General features: G+C 44.1%; 1 protein-coding gene across 3 annotated transcripts in view; it reads right to left on the bottom strand.

Annotated features, from left to right (window-relative positions):
* The window catches only part of adck1 (aarF domain containing kinase 1), an 88,317-nt gene that overhangs the window by 56,964 nt on the left and 15,056 nt on the right, over positions 1 to 16,297 (bottom strand). For all 3 annotated transcript variants that reach the window (XM_027013941.2, XM_027013942.2, XM_027013943.2), the window contains exon 4: positions 2,157 to 2,360. In XM_027013941.2, the coding sequence (XP_026869742.2) occupies positions 2,157 to 2,360 (204 nt within the window). The remainder of the gene's footprint in view (positions 1 to 2,156; positions 2,361 to 16,297) is intronic.

Consider the following 16,297-nt stretch of genomic DNA (forward strand, 5'->3'; position numbering starts at 1 on the left):
CAGGACTGTCTGCAGCAGCTTTGGCTAGTGTGCGACTGTGCCAAGGCTCATAAATAAATATGAAGAGAGGAGCAGGATTTTGTAGATTACCCCAGAGTGCTCGAGACTCTCTCGAAAAGCCCTGGCAGCAGCACCGCCCCCCTGCACCGCCCTTCCTCGCCGCTGCCAGCGGAGTCTGGCCCCATTTGAAACTGGCAGCCCAGGACGAAGATGATTTGTACTGACAGAATGAGAAACAAAAAAGAAAAGAAAAAAAAAAGGGGGGGAGGGGAAAGAAAAGAAAGATTTAGCTGACAGGAAAATCATCTCAGCACTCCATTAATGCTTGCACTCCGCTACCTCTACAAGCCCACAGAGTGTGAAGACAAGGTACACAGAGACCGAACGCCAGAGAGAGACAAAAACATGGGGGGGGGGGGGACTCTTATTGTGACATGCAGACAGACGGATTATGGCCCTGATGCACTGGGCTCGGCCAGCCGTGACGGGTCCGTGTCCTGCTGCAGACACACAGAGGCGAGCAGTAGCATCTGAAAATGTCTTTCCCTTCACCACTATGATCACAGACATACATTCTGACAGACACACACTCACACACAAGAAAAAAAAAGCACTCCTAAAGCTTGATAAACCAGTTGTGACCAGGCTGGGATTACGTAATGCTACCGCTAGAAGTAGTGTCGCCTGCCAGGGAGTGTCATTGTGTGTGTATGTGTGTGAGAGAGTGAGTGAGAGAGAGCGAGAGAGAAATGAGAGGAGGGAAGAGAGCAGAGTCAGAGTGATTTATTAGAGCTAATAATTACAATAATAAAACATCATAGATGTGATCATCTTGCCACAGACGAGATGTAGTCCTCTCAAGGTCAGTGGAGGGTGGGGCTATGCTTTAATGGCTACCTGCTGAGGCCAAGCATGCTTGATTACATGGGTCTGTGGTATCCGTCGCTCATTCAAGGTCATTTCACAAGAATTCAGATTCATTCATTTGTCTCAACTGTAAGAACTATAGCATCAAAGCAAATCCAAAAAGAGTTGCAAAAAGATTTTACAAGCTCGTATGAAGCTAATGAATGGACTTTAGTAACTAATCATCCGTACTGCTTTAGTATCAGTCCTGATGCTATTTGGGGTTATGTGGCAGTCCAGGGCTCAAACTGATAGTGTGTTTTGTCCGTGAGTCTCCCTCCTCTCTGGTGAGTCCTCTCTCAACTCTCAACACCCCTCTCGTTCTCTCTCTCTTTGGCAACACCTTTGTCCATGAGAGGACACACCCTGTCCTCGTTGGCAATGCCTCTCTGCACTCTGGACATGCCCCTCTCTCTTTTTTTTTTTTTTTTTTTTAGCAAGACCTCTCTGGACACTCTTCCACTATGGACATGCCCTGCCCATGAGTGCTCAAATAGCTCCAAGAAAAAATGCATTACAGAGTGAACAGCCTATAAAGTTAAGAAACAGGCCAGGTATGATACAGATATACAACATGACAAACATGTGTCATCCTGTCTAACTCATATTAAGAAAGCAACAACCTGACATTCAAGCAGCTTTGTAATTCTCAGGCTGTGTGCTGCGGGCATGAGTCAGCTTTGGGCTAATGCAGTAACGCGAATGAGACACGGGGATGACAGAGCGGCTGGTCAACAGACGCCAAACCCCAGCGGCGGCACCCGACATTATGGGGGAGCCGAGGGCGTCGTCCTCGAAACGGAGTGACTGCCATAGTAAAAACAGACGGGCGCAAGCCTGTCAGAACACTCTCGAGGCAGAGAGCTCTCGGAGCACGCCGACACGAAGGACAAAACCGCTGCCAGCGAGAAGAGGCACTTCGGCTGCAAGGGGAGGAGTGCCGGCCGCAGACCGTCCAGATCAGTCTGACCACCACAGAGAAGCCCGAGGTCAGCACCAGTAGGTGTGTGCTTCACATGAACAAAAGCAGGAAAACAAATAAAAAAAACATAAAGGAAATAAATAACTAACACAAACAACCCTGGATGACATTAGTACGTACGTTCAGGTCTATGTGTAAGGCAGTGTACATTTATCTGTTTTATTAATTACTTTATCTCATTATTCAAATCAGTTGATCTATATACAAGTGAATGAATGTATTTTCGGGTTATTAGTATGTGAGAAGGCTCTATTGCGCGGCGGCCCACCTCCTTTCCCAGGTCTTCCCTGACGACCTGCTGGACCTCGTCCATGGTGCTCTGAGGAGCGCTGCTGTGCAGGACCTTCAGCGTGCTGGTGTACTCCTCGGGGAGCAGGTAATCCAGGGCGCCTAGGTGCTGCCCCACCTTGATGAAGGTGCCTCGGTTAGCACAGCACAGAGCCCGCAGCCTCTCCGCTGAACGCTTGTGTACCTGCACGGGAACAGCACGCACACACACGCACACACACCTTAATCTTGTGTTGTCTTGCCGAAGTATGAAAGATTCGTTCAGTGAAGTTAACAAAAGTTTCTGAACTCAAACCCTTATTTAAAAAAAAAAAAAAAAAAAGTTTTTTTGTTTTATTGTCATGTTATTTTGAACAAAATTAAGTGATCACATGACCAACGTGTGTAACTCCCAAAACATGTCATACATTTGGACTCTTCCAGCTTAATTTTCTAACTGTATGAAAAAAAAAATGTTTTTTTTGTTCAAAATAGCTTTTAAAAATTTCATCTTCCTCGCACACTTCCTCACAATTAACTGTCTAATTTGTCTTAAATTGTGATTGAATGGGACGTCAGCGTTCCAGAGATCTTTGCGCTGTCACGGCAGCGGCGCCAGCTGGTGGAGCTGATAGTGTTCACAGAGGGATGTCCCTCTGGGACCCAAGCAAATAAACTGCCGTGAAATGAGCTCTCTTAACCCCTCACCCCAACAAAAGACATGCCTTTTGTGTTACCAGCGGCCCTGCATGGGGCAGCAGACCCCTGATTCACATCGTCATTCCAATGACAAAGGCCTAATATACCTAATTATGCTAAAACCGCATGGAGTGTGTGTGTGCGTGCACATGGTGCATTTTCTGTAATATTTTCATTCCAAAGCTTGTGTACGGGCCCGAACCAGAGCTCACTTGCTTCAGGGTCATCTCGCGGATGGCTCACCCGGGAGCGGCTAAACGCGCTCTCGACGGGCAGGATTTACGGCCGAAGCCTTCCGAACAGCCGGCGCCCAGGAGCATCGGGGCTGGGCCATGTGCCGGCTCCCGCCGTTGCAGTGGATCGGCCAGGGCCAGGCGCGCTCAGCTCCACGCCTGCCACAAACCCCCACTCTCCCTCTCCCCCGCGTGAGCCAAGAAGATGAGGCAACTAAGAGATAATTACCAGGGTGATGAGGAGACTCTCTATTTCGGCGGATGCGAAACATGTGGCTCTCTCGGCCGCGGCCCAGAGCCCAAACAGGCTTTTGATGGTGAGGAGGAGGAGGAGGAGGAGAGGAAGGCTGAGCTAATGAGAGGAGAGGGGAGCGGTAATAACAGTAATGATCTCAGCCTGCACTCTCTGTCTGGCCACAGCAGCTCCCTGCTTTTCTGCCTCGCTGCCGTTCTTAAAGGGGAAGGGGAGGGAAAGAAGAGGACGTTTTTTGCTCTTTTTCACCGCTTAATTGCCCGGGGAATCCGCAGCCACCTAACATCGCCGAGGCCTGGCTCTCTGTGCCAAATGTGATTTCCCAGGGTGGAAAAAACGCTCCCACTGTCTTTCTTGCACTCCATGCTTCTGTCACTACCTCTGTCTCTTTCTCCCTCTCTCTTTCCCTCTCTCTCGTTATCCTTCTTCCTCACAGCCTGCAGTAAGGGCACATGCGTCTTCCCTCCACCAGGGGCTGCGCTGTAGCCGGCAAAAACATGCCAGCACATGCCACATCGGGGTGTGAAGGGAACGACTCCCTGGAATTGGCTGCCCTCGTGCCCTCTCTGGCCGGCACCCCGTTTCTGAGTTTAAAGATGCCACCCGGCATGTTTTCACTCGGCAGCTCCACCCGAGAGCCGCTCCCTGCCCCCATTCCTCCATGTTACAAACTGAAGGACAAAAAAAACAAAGAAAAATGTTCAGAAGACGGCTCCTGTCCTTATGAACGGGGTGGCAGTGAGGTGCTGAACGCTGACAGAACAGGAAGCAAGACCTAGGTGGGGATGACAGATCTGACACAAGAGCAAGATTTTCTTTCAGAGAAACCACCAGAACACTTTCTGTTAAGAAGGCTTGTGGAGGTAGCCTTATAACCCCTTACACTACAGCAGAGCAGTTACAATAGTCACTGTTCTGTCCCTGGCCAGTACAGCCTGTACTTGATAAGCAGTGTGCTCAGCGTCCGCATGGCTACTGACGAGAGTCCCACCCCCCACGGAGAACAGTGGATGAGGGGAAAGTAAGTCTCTCAACCTCTCACATCTCTTAACTTCCTTTGCACTGCAGAACAACAACAACAACAACAACAAAAAAAAACACAAAAAAAAAACCACCAGTCTCTATAGCACTGAGGGTTCAGAGGCACAAAGTGAACCCAGGGAGCTTCGGGGTAGCTAGCACGCAGACAACTCCCTACGGTCCTCCTCTTTCCCTCTCGCCCTCCACCCCTTGTCTCACTTTAGCTTTTTTTTTTTTTTTCCCAGACAAACAGCACAAAACCCCGAGCTCTGACAAGCCTAATAACTGCCACAGACATCACTGCCATACTTCAGCAGGCAGGAGGCAGGAGGCAGGGGCCATTAGATGGCCTTTGAAAATGTTCTGTACAGCCAGCGTCCGAGCACGCTGCTGCCGCTGGAGTAACAGGAGAAAGCAAAAGCACAAGTTACGTTAATGGCAGCCCTTCTGATGCACGGTGCACAGCATGCGGAACTGCCATGATCACGCAGCTGCAAGCAAACAGGCCCGCTTAACGTTACCATAACAATCTTGACATCCACAGACTACTAATCACAGGGAGGAAAAGAATTTAGGAAAAGGTAAACAAAATGTGGCAAACACCATGTGGTAGGTTACTATATTTTATCAATATACTGCAGTGGCTTTGAACCAAACACCAAAAAACAAAACAAGCAGACTAAAAACTGAGATTTTAATTAAGATTAAAAATGGCTGACCTCAAAATCTGGGCACAAATTTGTTTATTTCTCTGTGTAGTTTTTGTAGGCTTATCACTTTAACTGAGATCATTTCTAACGTTCAAAGAATTTGAGCAATTATACCATAATAACAGTAATAAACTAAAAATAACATCATCATGCTATTATCGTGGTGATTCGAACATTAAAAAACATCCACAGGAAACACAAACAGTTTCAAGGTCATATTTTACCTAAATGAACAAATTGTAATATTTTAATTCAAGAGTTTGCTCTGTTAGAACACAACATGGTCTTTTCTGCACGTGTTACCTCTTAAAGACCCACACTGACAATAGTCTAAAGGCACGCTGCTGTAGATTAAATGGTAACGGCGGGTACTTTAAGCGCAAAGAAAGGGGAAAAAAGCCACAGGTCTAATGCAGTGTTAGCTGCATGATTTTAGTGCTTTAAAATACATTTTTTGTGTGTGAAATACTTGAAAAACATGAATAAAAGACGTTAGGTGTTGCGAAATATACCTCCAACATTCTCCCTTCTTATGTCTTGTACAAGAATAAAACTAGCTCAGTGACATCACCATGCGAATTACGAATGAGTATTTTAACCTAGGTACTAAAATGTTTAGCATAAAATCATTATCTTCCTGCGAGTTTGATAGCCAGTATTTTGACCCGACTAGATTTAGTTAGCCAAGTTGATGTGCTGGCTTTTCTTGTTTACATTCCCCCTGCCGGGGGAAGTGACACAGCAGGATTCACAGATAAATGTCAAATAGGCCAGAGTTTGACAGACCAGCTCTAAGACTGCACGTATACTCTTCTTTACAATGAGAGCTGAGCCGCTGTTGATGAGCAATGCCCAGCTACGTTAACAGAATAGTGGAGTTTAGTCTCATTATAGTCTCTGAATAGTCTCTGTCCGCTCTTAACTATACTAATCCTGTTAGGTTATCATATGACTGAAATCTCCACAGTGCTACATAATAGATCATAATTTCTCTGATCATAAATCTGACAACCTTAAATTTGATATCTGAAAATTTTTATAATAAACCCTTTTAACACCCTTTTAATTTTAATACCATATAATATAATTACATATATAATCTTATAATATTATGGTATACATTTCTTATAATAATATTAATAAAAGAGAAGGAAAGCGATTTATTTCCTGATATTTCAGTATTTTATATAAAACTGCATGAACAGGCTTTAAAAAAAATACAACCTCAAAAAAGATGTCCCACCTCCACCAAATCAAGCTCAGACTGGCTCAGATTTGATCTCAGCCAGTAAACGACAATATATGTGGCTTATAATATTTATACTAATATGCTGAATAATTTTTTGTATTGTGCTGGTCAGTGCAATTAGACAATGTACAATATGTTACAATGTTACAGATGCACCTGAGCACTGAACAGTTAAAAATGTCCTCACGCAAATAAAAGTCAAAAAGTAAAAGAAACAGGAAAGAGATTTCTGCAGACTGCTTTAGAATAACAATCTCAGTATTTATTTTTTAAAAACTTGAGTTAATACACATGAAGCATTCAATCATTCTTCTTCTGAATTCTTAACATTACTTACGAGTCGGCAATGTAATAGCTTTATTTATTAATTATCTGAAACCAAGTTTACAATTTCCCTCATCCATCACATAAGCTATTTAAAATACAACTTCAGCTGGCAGCTCAAACATAAGAAGAGAAAGCTAATTTTACCCACAACCCGAAGGCAAAACTGTCATTCAGTTTTATTGTCTACGAGTAGTGTGGTTTATTGTTGCTGCATGCCAACCCGGTGATTTTAAGTGGGGTTACAATGACTTTTCATACTGCAAGTGAACCCGAAGGTAAAAGTGGTAATCAATGACCTCTAAGGTGCGCGTGCTCTCTCATTTACAGCATGGACATTATAGCTCCATTGATCAGAAACCACCGTAGCACCTCCGCAGGGACAGCAAGATGCTGCCCCAACACCTTTAAATGGCAAATAGCACCAAAAAATTCAGACAATTTCTCTGTCTGTCTGTCTGTCTGTCTCTCTCTCACACACACACACACACACACACACACACACACACACACACACACACACTTTGTGGTCACATAAATGTTGAATGATCATCAAAAGGCAGGAACAAACTATATTTCCTTCCACTGTTCTTGCTTTCTCTCAGCTGAGTTAATTTCTCTCATGTCGCCTTGTCAGATTAGACCACAAAAACACTTGTAAAGTGCGCATTCCCAAAGGAGACAGGCTCAACACGGCAGCTCTAACTCAGGGCTTCATATGCGGTGAAAAGGATCCTGTGTGTGGCCAGGAAGGTTAGCCAGGCGCTCCTTTTGTAAGCAGAGAGGGGAGACACGCTTTCATAGAAATTGCATCTGCCATTGCCAGGCAATTATGGCTTTACATTGTGACTTCACCAATAACCTCAGGGAGCAGGCAATTTAGTAGCTGCCCAATCTCGGGGAATTCTCAGCAGTCAATAAATGCACACTAGACCATTAAAAAGACTCTCTTATTCATTTTTCCCCCTCCTGCTCCTATTTGTCGGCTACCTCCAATCTCGGCTTGAAATTGTGTAGCCAGATGGAGGGCCGTGGGGTCTGTTTGGCTAGCTCCTGGCCGTGACGACAAATTAACATAAAGTAATGAGCTGCCCAAGAAGAACGTCGATGCACTTGGCCCTGTAGTTTTGATCCCATATAACTGAGCAGAAGACTCTCGCCGGTGAAGGAGCCCTCCCGTGTGACTTGCTCAAGCCTGCCCTGCTTCGTCCGACGTAACCGGTGCGGTGGAGGAACGCAGAAGTTGTGGGAGACAGCCGGAATCATGGAACCACCGGGATCATCGGAATGGCGGTGCCAGGCAACAGCGTGTGAACCCTGGCAGGGGAGTGGTGCCCTGTCAGCAAGCCACTCTAAAGAGGGCTGAGGGAGCTAACGTGCCACGCGGCTGGCGAGATGTGGACGACATGCTCCTGGTCCGTTCACTGACGAGCTTGTTTCTGTTCCGCACGAGCCGCCCTGCGACTCCTCGGACTCATTTGTCCATTTGGCCCATTTGCCAAATCAGCCAGATCCAATGAAGAGGATAAGAGGAGGTCAAACGCCTTCAGAAAGAAGCACAATGCAGCCTGGGTGCCCATTCTACAGTCATAATGTAGACTTAATCCTGGAATTCAGACTCAGAATCAGAAACACTTTTATTAGAAAGTGGAATAAAAGTGGAGTGGTATGGCAGAGTGAAGGAAACAGGAACAGTTTAAACAACTCCAGCACTTTACTTGAACATCTGTGCCCAAGTAGAATGTATTTTGTTCAATTTATTAATTAGATAAGTATAAAAAAATCAAAAGAATCATGGAGGTTAGACACTGGGGAGTGTGTGTGCTCGACTCTGGAGTCAGTCCTCCTAGGGTGTTTGGTTACCAAAGATCAGAAGGATACACAAATGACAAAGACGGACTTCATTCAACCTCCTAATGAGGAACAGAACCTGATCCGTGGACAGGACGTGCGCAGCCACCACAGGGCCGATAACCAATACTGCGTGAGCAGCGTTGGTGCTGGGTACAATTAATGGAACCAGGCATCACAGGACAGGTTTGGCGCAAAACAGGATGGGTGATGCAAGATCTCTCTTTATTATTCTACTCAGCCGTCAGGTCGAATCGATAAGCTTTCCTTCAGACTGCCTTCTCTCTTGTCCTCTGGAAGAAATGAAACTTTGAGAGATTAGACTAAATTACTTACACTCTCTCTCTCTCTTTGGGAATATGTGGATTGGGTTTGTGTTGTGCTGGACAGGGAGGTGAGTCTCAGTGAAGCACGCACATATTACTGTACTGCACTTTAAATAAGTGATTTTCAAGCCGAGTGCTCATTCCAAATTCAGTGTAACACTCCCTGGAGAAAATTTTAGCTTGCATTTTCCACTGGACAGGAGACCCTTCCTGATGATCAGCATCCTGAAGGCCCACTAGAATCATGCTCTTAAAAAACATCTGAATTTATCTGAATAACTACACTAACTGCACTTATAAGCTTTCTATAGTACCTCCTACACTACCCACAGTGCTTGTGTGTTTCCTAGCAGATTTATTTTCTGACCATTTGAAACTCCGAACCCTTTTTAAAAATGTAACATGGAACTGCTGGGGAAACAAGGAAGCTCATTACGCAAACAAAACTTTGCATTACCTTTCTCAATATGGTGCGTCTTCACTCCTCTTTGAGGCAATAATGTAAGATAATAGGCTGGATATTTTTGTACAGTTCAAAGTAGTAACTGCGATGGTGGTAGTTTCATAACGCATTGAGGCATGTATTAAACATTAGCCTGCTTAATTTATTTTGCCTGTTGCGATTAGCTACATGTGGGGTACTGATTTCATAGAGCTTAACTCTCCAAAACACATTCATATTTATAAAAATATTCTCGGCTTGTAGCACATGTTAAATAAAGCCTTGAAAACCAGTTACACCACAAGTTTATTTTATTATTATTATTATTATTATTAGTGTTTTAACCAGTCATGATCAAATGGATATTTCACAGTTACAGAATGCAACCTGGAGTCACGGTGTACCATACTGGGCAATTTATTAAAATACTGGATCGAATTTATGGCTTGTGAAGGAACAAAATCGGATGTAGGTTTGCAACAAATTAGTTTTGTACATTCATCTCTTTCTGGTTTTATTGTATCCAGTGATAAAATTGGGATTATTACAAGTTATTTGTTTAAAATTGTATTTTGAAATTGAGTCGTGGGTAAAGCCGTAATATTCATCAGTACTCATCACACACGCACGGCATCACACACAAACCTTTTAGGCTCTGATTGGTTCTCGCTTTAACTGCTGTAATGAGTAAGCAGTGTTTTTATCCTGGTTGGGGGGGAAGAGTCCTACGTGTCTTACAGAAATACCAGAAATGTGGTCACACTGCAGTTTTTGAAGACTGGATGACTAGCCTTATTTCTAGTCTCCTCCTCAGATTGCTGTTGGTGCGTTAGGAAGGTCTGTCCTGTCGGTGAGATCTTCTCCTGGAGATTCGGAGCCGTAATTAAAGCCCTGGCTGTGGAGCGGAATTAAAGGATCGGGCAGCCTTCAGAGTCTATGAAGCACTTACGGCAAATGGTTTCTACGGATCCGTCTCTTTCAAATACAGTCTATATACCAGTCAGATGGTGGGATGGCGGTCGCGTCAATTTTATGCCCCATGACCCTCGTTTCTGTTTAAACTGCTTGTGGGCATAACAATGTGCATACTCGTATTTGCCATTTTTTATTTATTATAAAAAAAAAAATAAAAAAAAAACTTTTCAGGTTACATAATTGTGATCTTGGATCCAGTGTCAATCCCATGGCAAAATATAGATGAAACTGCACAATCCCTTTGCTCGTCTTCTTGCAGGTGTATTAGGGGCGTGGCAAAATCAGTCATGTGATCAGGCAGGTGTGTTGATCTAATTCATGGTTATATGCTGGGATGTCTTTCAGAACCCTTCTTCTTTATTTTCTGATGTAAATAAAGCTAGAGTACTCTGATAACATTGAACAAGACTTATTGTTAGATAAGTAATTTTTGCTGCATGCCTATCATATGTTATACTGTTGGACACATAAAATCCTGAAAGCTGGGTTTTTATTGTTAAATAAACAGGCACTGCTTCAGGAAAGCATTTTTTTCCCCTTTTGATAATACATTGCGGCGATATTGTGATATACAGGAAGTAAACTGCACTTATTTTCATTAGGCTATATTTAGCTCGTGAGGCACTTTGCAGTTTCTTCCTGCATGGTACGAGGGTGAGTGTTTTCAGTGAAATACCTTCTCAGACACCTGCTTGACAGCGGAGTGTGAGACAGAGGCAAGAGCCTGCTAATGTTTCTCTAGGAGATTCATTATAGTAGTGATCTCATGGCCTGGTGCTAAGCTAGCCTGTGCCTGATTTATAATCACCCTCTGACCTGCCACAGACAAAAGCTGCAGAAAGGGGCGAGGGGAAGGCACGTCCCAGCTCCTGAGCTGCTCTGGCACCCTGGGGAGGAAAATCATCTTCCCTCCACCCTGTCTACATCACCCACACACACACACACACACACACACACACATTTCTAAATGGCTGGTAGAAGCAGTAGGCACAAGCATCTTCACAGCATTAAACAGGCAAAGGGACCCGGGTCTTTTTCTGCCCTTGTTTTGTTTTTTTTTATCCCTCACTAAGCCTTCACAAGCACAACACCACCTATGATTTAAACACCACGCCCACCATTGCACACCACTCACTCGGGAGTGGCTTATAATTTAAAGGGCTAATAGTCCCTGCCTCTGTTTTATCTGGAAGGACCCTCCCCCATCCTCCTGGTCCAAGCCCTCCTCAGAAGGCATGATCTGTGGGGAAAAAAAAAAAGGGGGGGGTGGGGGGTGGAACAAATAGGGTCCAATTATAGGCTAAAGCCCCAGGAGCTTGGACTTTGGCCAGATATGTAAAGCAGGACATGCGTTTGGCCAGTAACCTAGCATTTTGTACAGCCTGTACCATCCCAGATGGGGTATTTTATGACTCTTGGATCACTTCACAGCTCACACTTTAGCCCACCCTGGAAGAAATGTGGAATGTGGAAGAGATATAAACGTGAACGTGATCAGTGCTGAGAACAAAAAGACCTTTGAGACTTCCAAAAAAAAATGTGTTAATTTACCAATATTAATAAAACAATTCTCACTTGCTTCTGTAAATACTCAACGCATTTATCTTGTGGGATGTTGCAACTCTAACTTTAGCGAAAGTGAAATTGCCGCCAAATGTCACAATCAAAACTGAAACACTTTTTTTAAAAAGTATATCACTAGTTCTGTGCCAATTAGCAGCGTCGATATTCCTCACTCTCATTTAAACAGGGAGGCACATCAGTGCGTGGAGGTTGTAAAGAGCACAGTGTCTCATTTAAACCCAGACACACAGTAACCGTGTCTCTGCCAATCAGGGGGCGCTTCGAGTGCCTCCAGGTATGTCTACATGTCTGTTTGGGAGATGGGCCTGTCTGAACTGTTATTACGTTCAGGAAATGGTTTCAGTTGCTATTTCTGCCTCTGGTTTAGCAATGCATCAAGACATATGGCAACATTTTTTTAGATTACAGATTACAGATTAAGGTGCGTAACTCTGTAAAATTGCTACTATTTTTAGAGATGTAGTCAATCCTTTTTATGATGGAATCATTAATAGGTAATCCAGTGTTGGCATATTTGGCATTAAGCCAGTTCTTAATAAATGATCCTTCATGAAATAAAAACATTTCATATGACTTGTCGAACAGTGTTTGCGTCTAAATACACACAATGAGGGAATGAATTCCCCATTTATGAAAGTAGCTCCCATTTTCCTAAAAACAATAATTTAAAAAAGGCAGTTTATTCAAAGACAATGAAATCTCAAAAACACCTAACGTACACATGCTTTCAAAGTGCCATAAGCACAACAACCAGACTAGATGAATGCTTTCTCCTCCAAAGCTGTTTTTGCTTAGTGCTGCAGGCCTCATGTCAGGAAGCTCTTATGGGATTTTAAAGGACCCCCACTATTTTTACATAAGAGATCTCCTTTAATTGAAGTAGAGAGATGCTAAAAGCCAGTTATTACAATGACTGCTTTATTCCATCATCTCAGCTAATTATCCGGCTATTTTTCTGAGAAGCCCCGAGTTAATAAATTCCAAGACTGTGGCAAGACGCGCGGATGAGGCTGTGTCTTTTCCAGAATCAGACAGGTCACAAAGACCCACCACCTGCACAAGCCATACTATCTGTACCATTCCATGAAAGTAAAACGGAACCCACATTTAGCAAATAAAATCCAACCTCTGAACGTCATACATGAGAGTGGACCAGGGAGGGAGGGAGATGATCAGCAGCAATTTAGCTCTCAGACACAGCTAATTTCATGCTCTGCATTTCCCCCTCTCCTGCACCGGGAGTTGGCTAGGCATGCGCGGTGGAGCGCCCCGCCGATAATCCTGCAGTCCGCTCCGCGTTACCCAGTGCAGGTGGGGCAGCCCAGGAGACTTCCCCTCAGGGTGTGTGCGGAATTCATCGGATCACAGCGTCCAACCTACAGTGTAGGACATTTTCAATGCCACGCAGCCGCCGCCAGCGTGTATGTTGTATTTCCTGATTAATTCTTCGAATATTCTATACAAGGTAAAAACGTTTTAATACAAAAACAAATTTGCATTTCATTTGTATATGGCATCGAAGGTCAAGGTATTCCAACAGAGTTCAATCCATGCATTTTATAATAACACGAATCACTCCCAGTCACTTCTCGGGTGCATTTCGAAGATGTGAGCACTAACTGCTAAACATAACATCAGCAACCTTGGTCTAGTTCTGTAGTGTTTCCGCGTTGTGCATTCACTCAAACCTTAAAACACTGGCCTGCAATCACCACTCTGCATATTTATTTCCTTGGAAGCAACTCAAGGAGAAGCCATCTCCCCTGCTCAGTTATGTCAGGCTCAGTCACTGTCCATCAGCAGAGAAGCTGTATTGAATCCTTGCATGCAGGTATGCTGTGCTGCACAGCCGCTGTTTACAGGCTTCCCGATGGAGCTCAGCCAGGCAGCGGGTCCTCGGCCTCGCTACACTGCCAGTAAGTGCTGTGAGATCAGGGTCCCCTTTTCAACACTGGCCAGTCCACCTGAGAGAACCCTGCCAGTGTAAACAAATGAGCCAATTAAAAAAAAACTGTAAAACAACACAATAAGAGCACCCTGTGACAGCGGGCCGCTCCTGCCGAGTTGCCTCGCCACCATCGCTACGGTGTGCAAATCCTCCATGCTGTTTAAGGCCTGACTGCACTAGTGCCGTTTCGATGGCACAAATGTTTCTTATATTAGACACAAGTCAGTGTCACTGATGGGAGCAGACTGAGGTGCCATCCGTAGGCTCTGCATGTTCCTTGTTGGCTGAGAGCAGACTCAGGTGCCCTCTGTAGGCTCTGCGTGTTCTTGGTGGGCTGAGAGCTGACTGAGTTGCCCTCGGTAGGCCCTGTGTGTTCCTGATGGGCTGAAACAGTGGTCATCAACCTCAAAGCTGGAGTGCCACAACGCGGCACTCGTCAGCCGCTTCTTAGCTCTGAGTCACCTGCTTCAGACCTGATTCATAAGCTTGTCATCAAACCCACTGTAGTCTGTAATGCAGCATCGGGTCTTTAAAGGGCCAAGTGATTTGCTTTTGAGCTGATTATCAATGCTCATGGCTGACCCAGATGAGGCGGTGGAAACTGCACCCACTAATACCAATAAAGGGATACAGAATCAAAGCAGCCAACTGAGGCTTGTAAGGAGTTAAATGGATGTGGTATACTGAGAAGTAGGAGCTAACTGGAGGCCTCAGACTTCTGGGAGCTGATCATCTTGGGGGGGGGGGGGGGGGGGGGGGGGGGTCACTAACTTCTATGCATACTCATCAGACCTTGAAATGTAGTACCATACGCCTCCTGGCCTGTGACACACACACACACACACACCAACACACACCCACACCAAAGGGGGAGGGTTCCCTTCCTTGTGTGTTCAGACAGTGGCGAGCTTCTTGAGCACAAGGCGCCCATTTGAAAGCTCTCGAATGAAGTCCTTTGTCTAAAACTAAAAGGGGAAGGTGCTTGTGAAGACTTCTAGCCTGTCACATGTCTATTATCCTGCTGTGGAGAAACTGAACATTCTATCACTGGACCCCCAACTTTGGAAATCTCCCTTTGTCTTTAAAATAAGTGTTACTGGTGACACTTTAATCAGGAAACCTTGATGATACAGCGCTGTGACATTGATATAAAAAAATCCTAAAGCTGCAATTATGATGTAACATATGCAATTATGATGTAACATATGCCTCCCTTGTCATCTGACCACCTGTGTGCTTTGACAGTTCCCCCATGCTGTTCTGACGACAGCTGAAAATTGTTCTTGAAAATGATCTCATAGCCCTCACATCAGCTGCTGCCCCAAGCTCAAGGAAAATGTTAATTTTTAATCACATTTAAATTTAATAATCTGTTAGATTGTCATAAATAATGATAAAACAATGAGCACAGATCACAGATCCTTTGTCAGAACACATGAGAATACTTTGAGGTCCACTATTGTTTATGGCCTAGAGAATTTATCTTCATCCTGAATAATAAAAAAAAAAAGTCACTGAATAATAAATCAGAATACATATAATGATATATGTCATATATCTGGTATATCATGATATATCAGAATACATATAATGATTCACAGTGATTTAGTGTTTTCTGTTATCCAGGTCTTTTTATGTCATAGGCACTACCACAAGAACATGGTTTGTTTTTGCAACACAAAAGTTTTGCGGTCGTACACGCTCTCAGTACACAGTGCATGAGAATGTCATCAGAAAGTGATACAATTGGCCTCATCAGATTACTCACCGAAACATACGCACACCTCCAAATACAAGTCATTCTACAGTCCACACAAAGACTGACAGCGTAAGTCTATGTTGAGGAAAAAGTCCTGGTTTCAATAAGGATCTCCAAGATCTATGATCACAAGTGTGAAAATTTGGATCAGTCATCGTCTCGTGTCTCAAAAGCTTGCTCACAAGACGGAGAGTCCAGCTTAATCTTGAGGATAGCAACCATAGAAACATTGTGAAAAGGGTCACCTGGAGGGCATCTACGTACTGCACACTAGACAGAGAAGGTTCAAAAATACCCTCGCATGTAATGACGGCGCACGGCAAACTCTGAGTTTGTCAAACATGCTGTGTAGCTCTTCTGTCGCGTGCTTATGGGTGGAGTCCACTGATGAGGTACACACAGTTAGCAGAGAACTGGATCAAAAGGGTGGTGGGCTCAGGAATGAAACACTATGATCCTGCATTCTAGGCATCACTATTTCATTCGAAATATATAATTATAATTATTATAATTATATAACTATAATTCACAAACTACACACTTTCTTTTTTAATGTTAATATAAGTGTTGATGGACAGGGATGAACACACACACACACACATGCATGCATAAACACAAACACACACTCACCTCATGCTCACACATGCACACGCATATGCATATACCTTTATAATATACTTCTTGTACACTTATATACTTATAAACCAAAATTATAAAACAAACACAATTAGATATTGATTATGAACCACACCATTTCAGGGCTGGTTGA

The sequence above is a fragment of the Electrophorus electricus genome, chromosome 13, assembly GCF_013358815.1.
Source record: "Electrophorus electricus isolate fEleEle1 chromosome 13, fEleEle1.pri, whole genome shotgun sequence".
In the NCBI taxonomy this organism is placed as follows: domain Eukaryota; kingdom Metazoa; phylum Chordata; class Actinopteri; order Gymnotiformes; family Gymnotidae; genus Electrophorus; species Electrophorus electricus.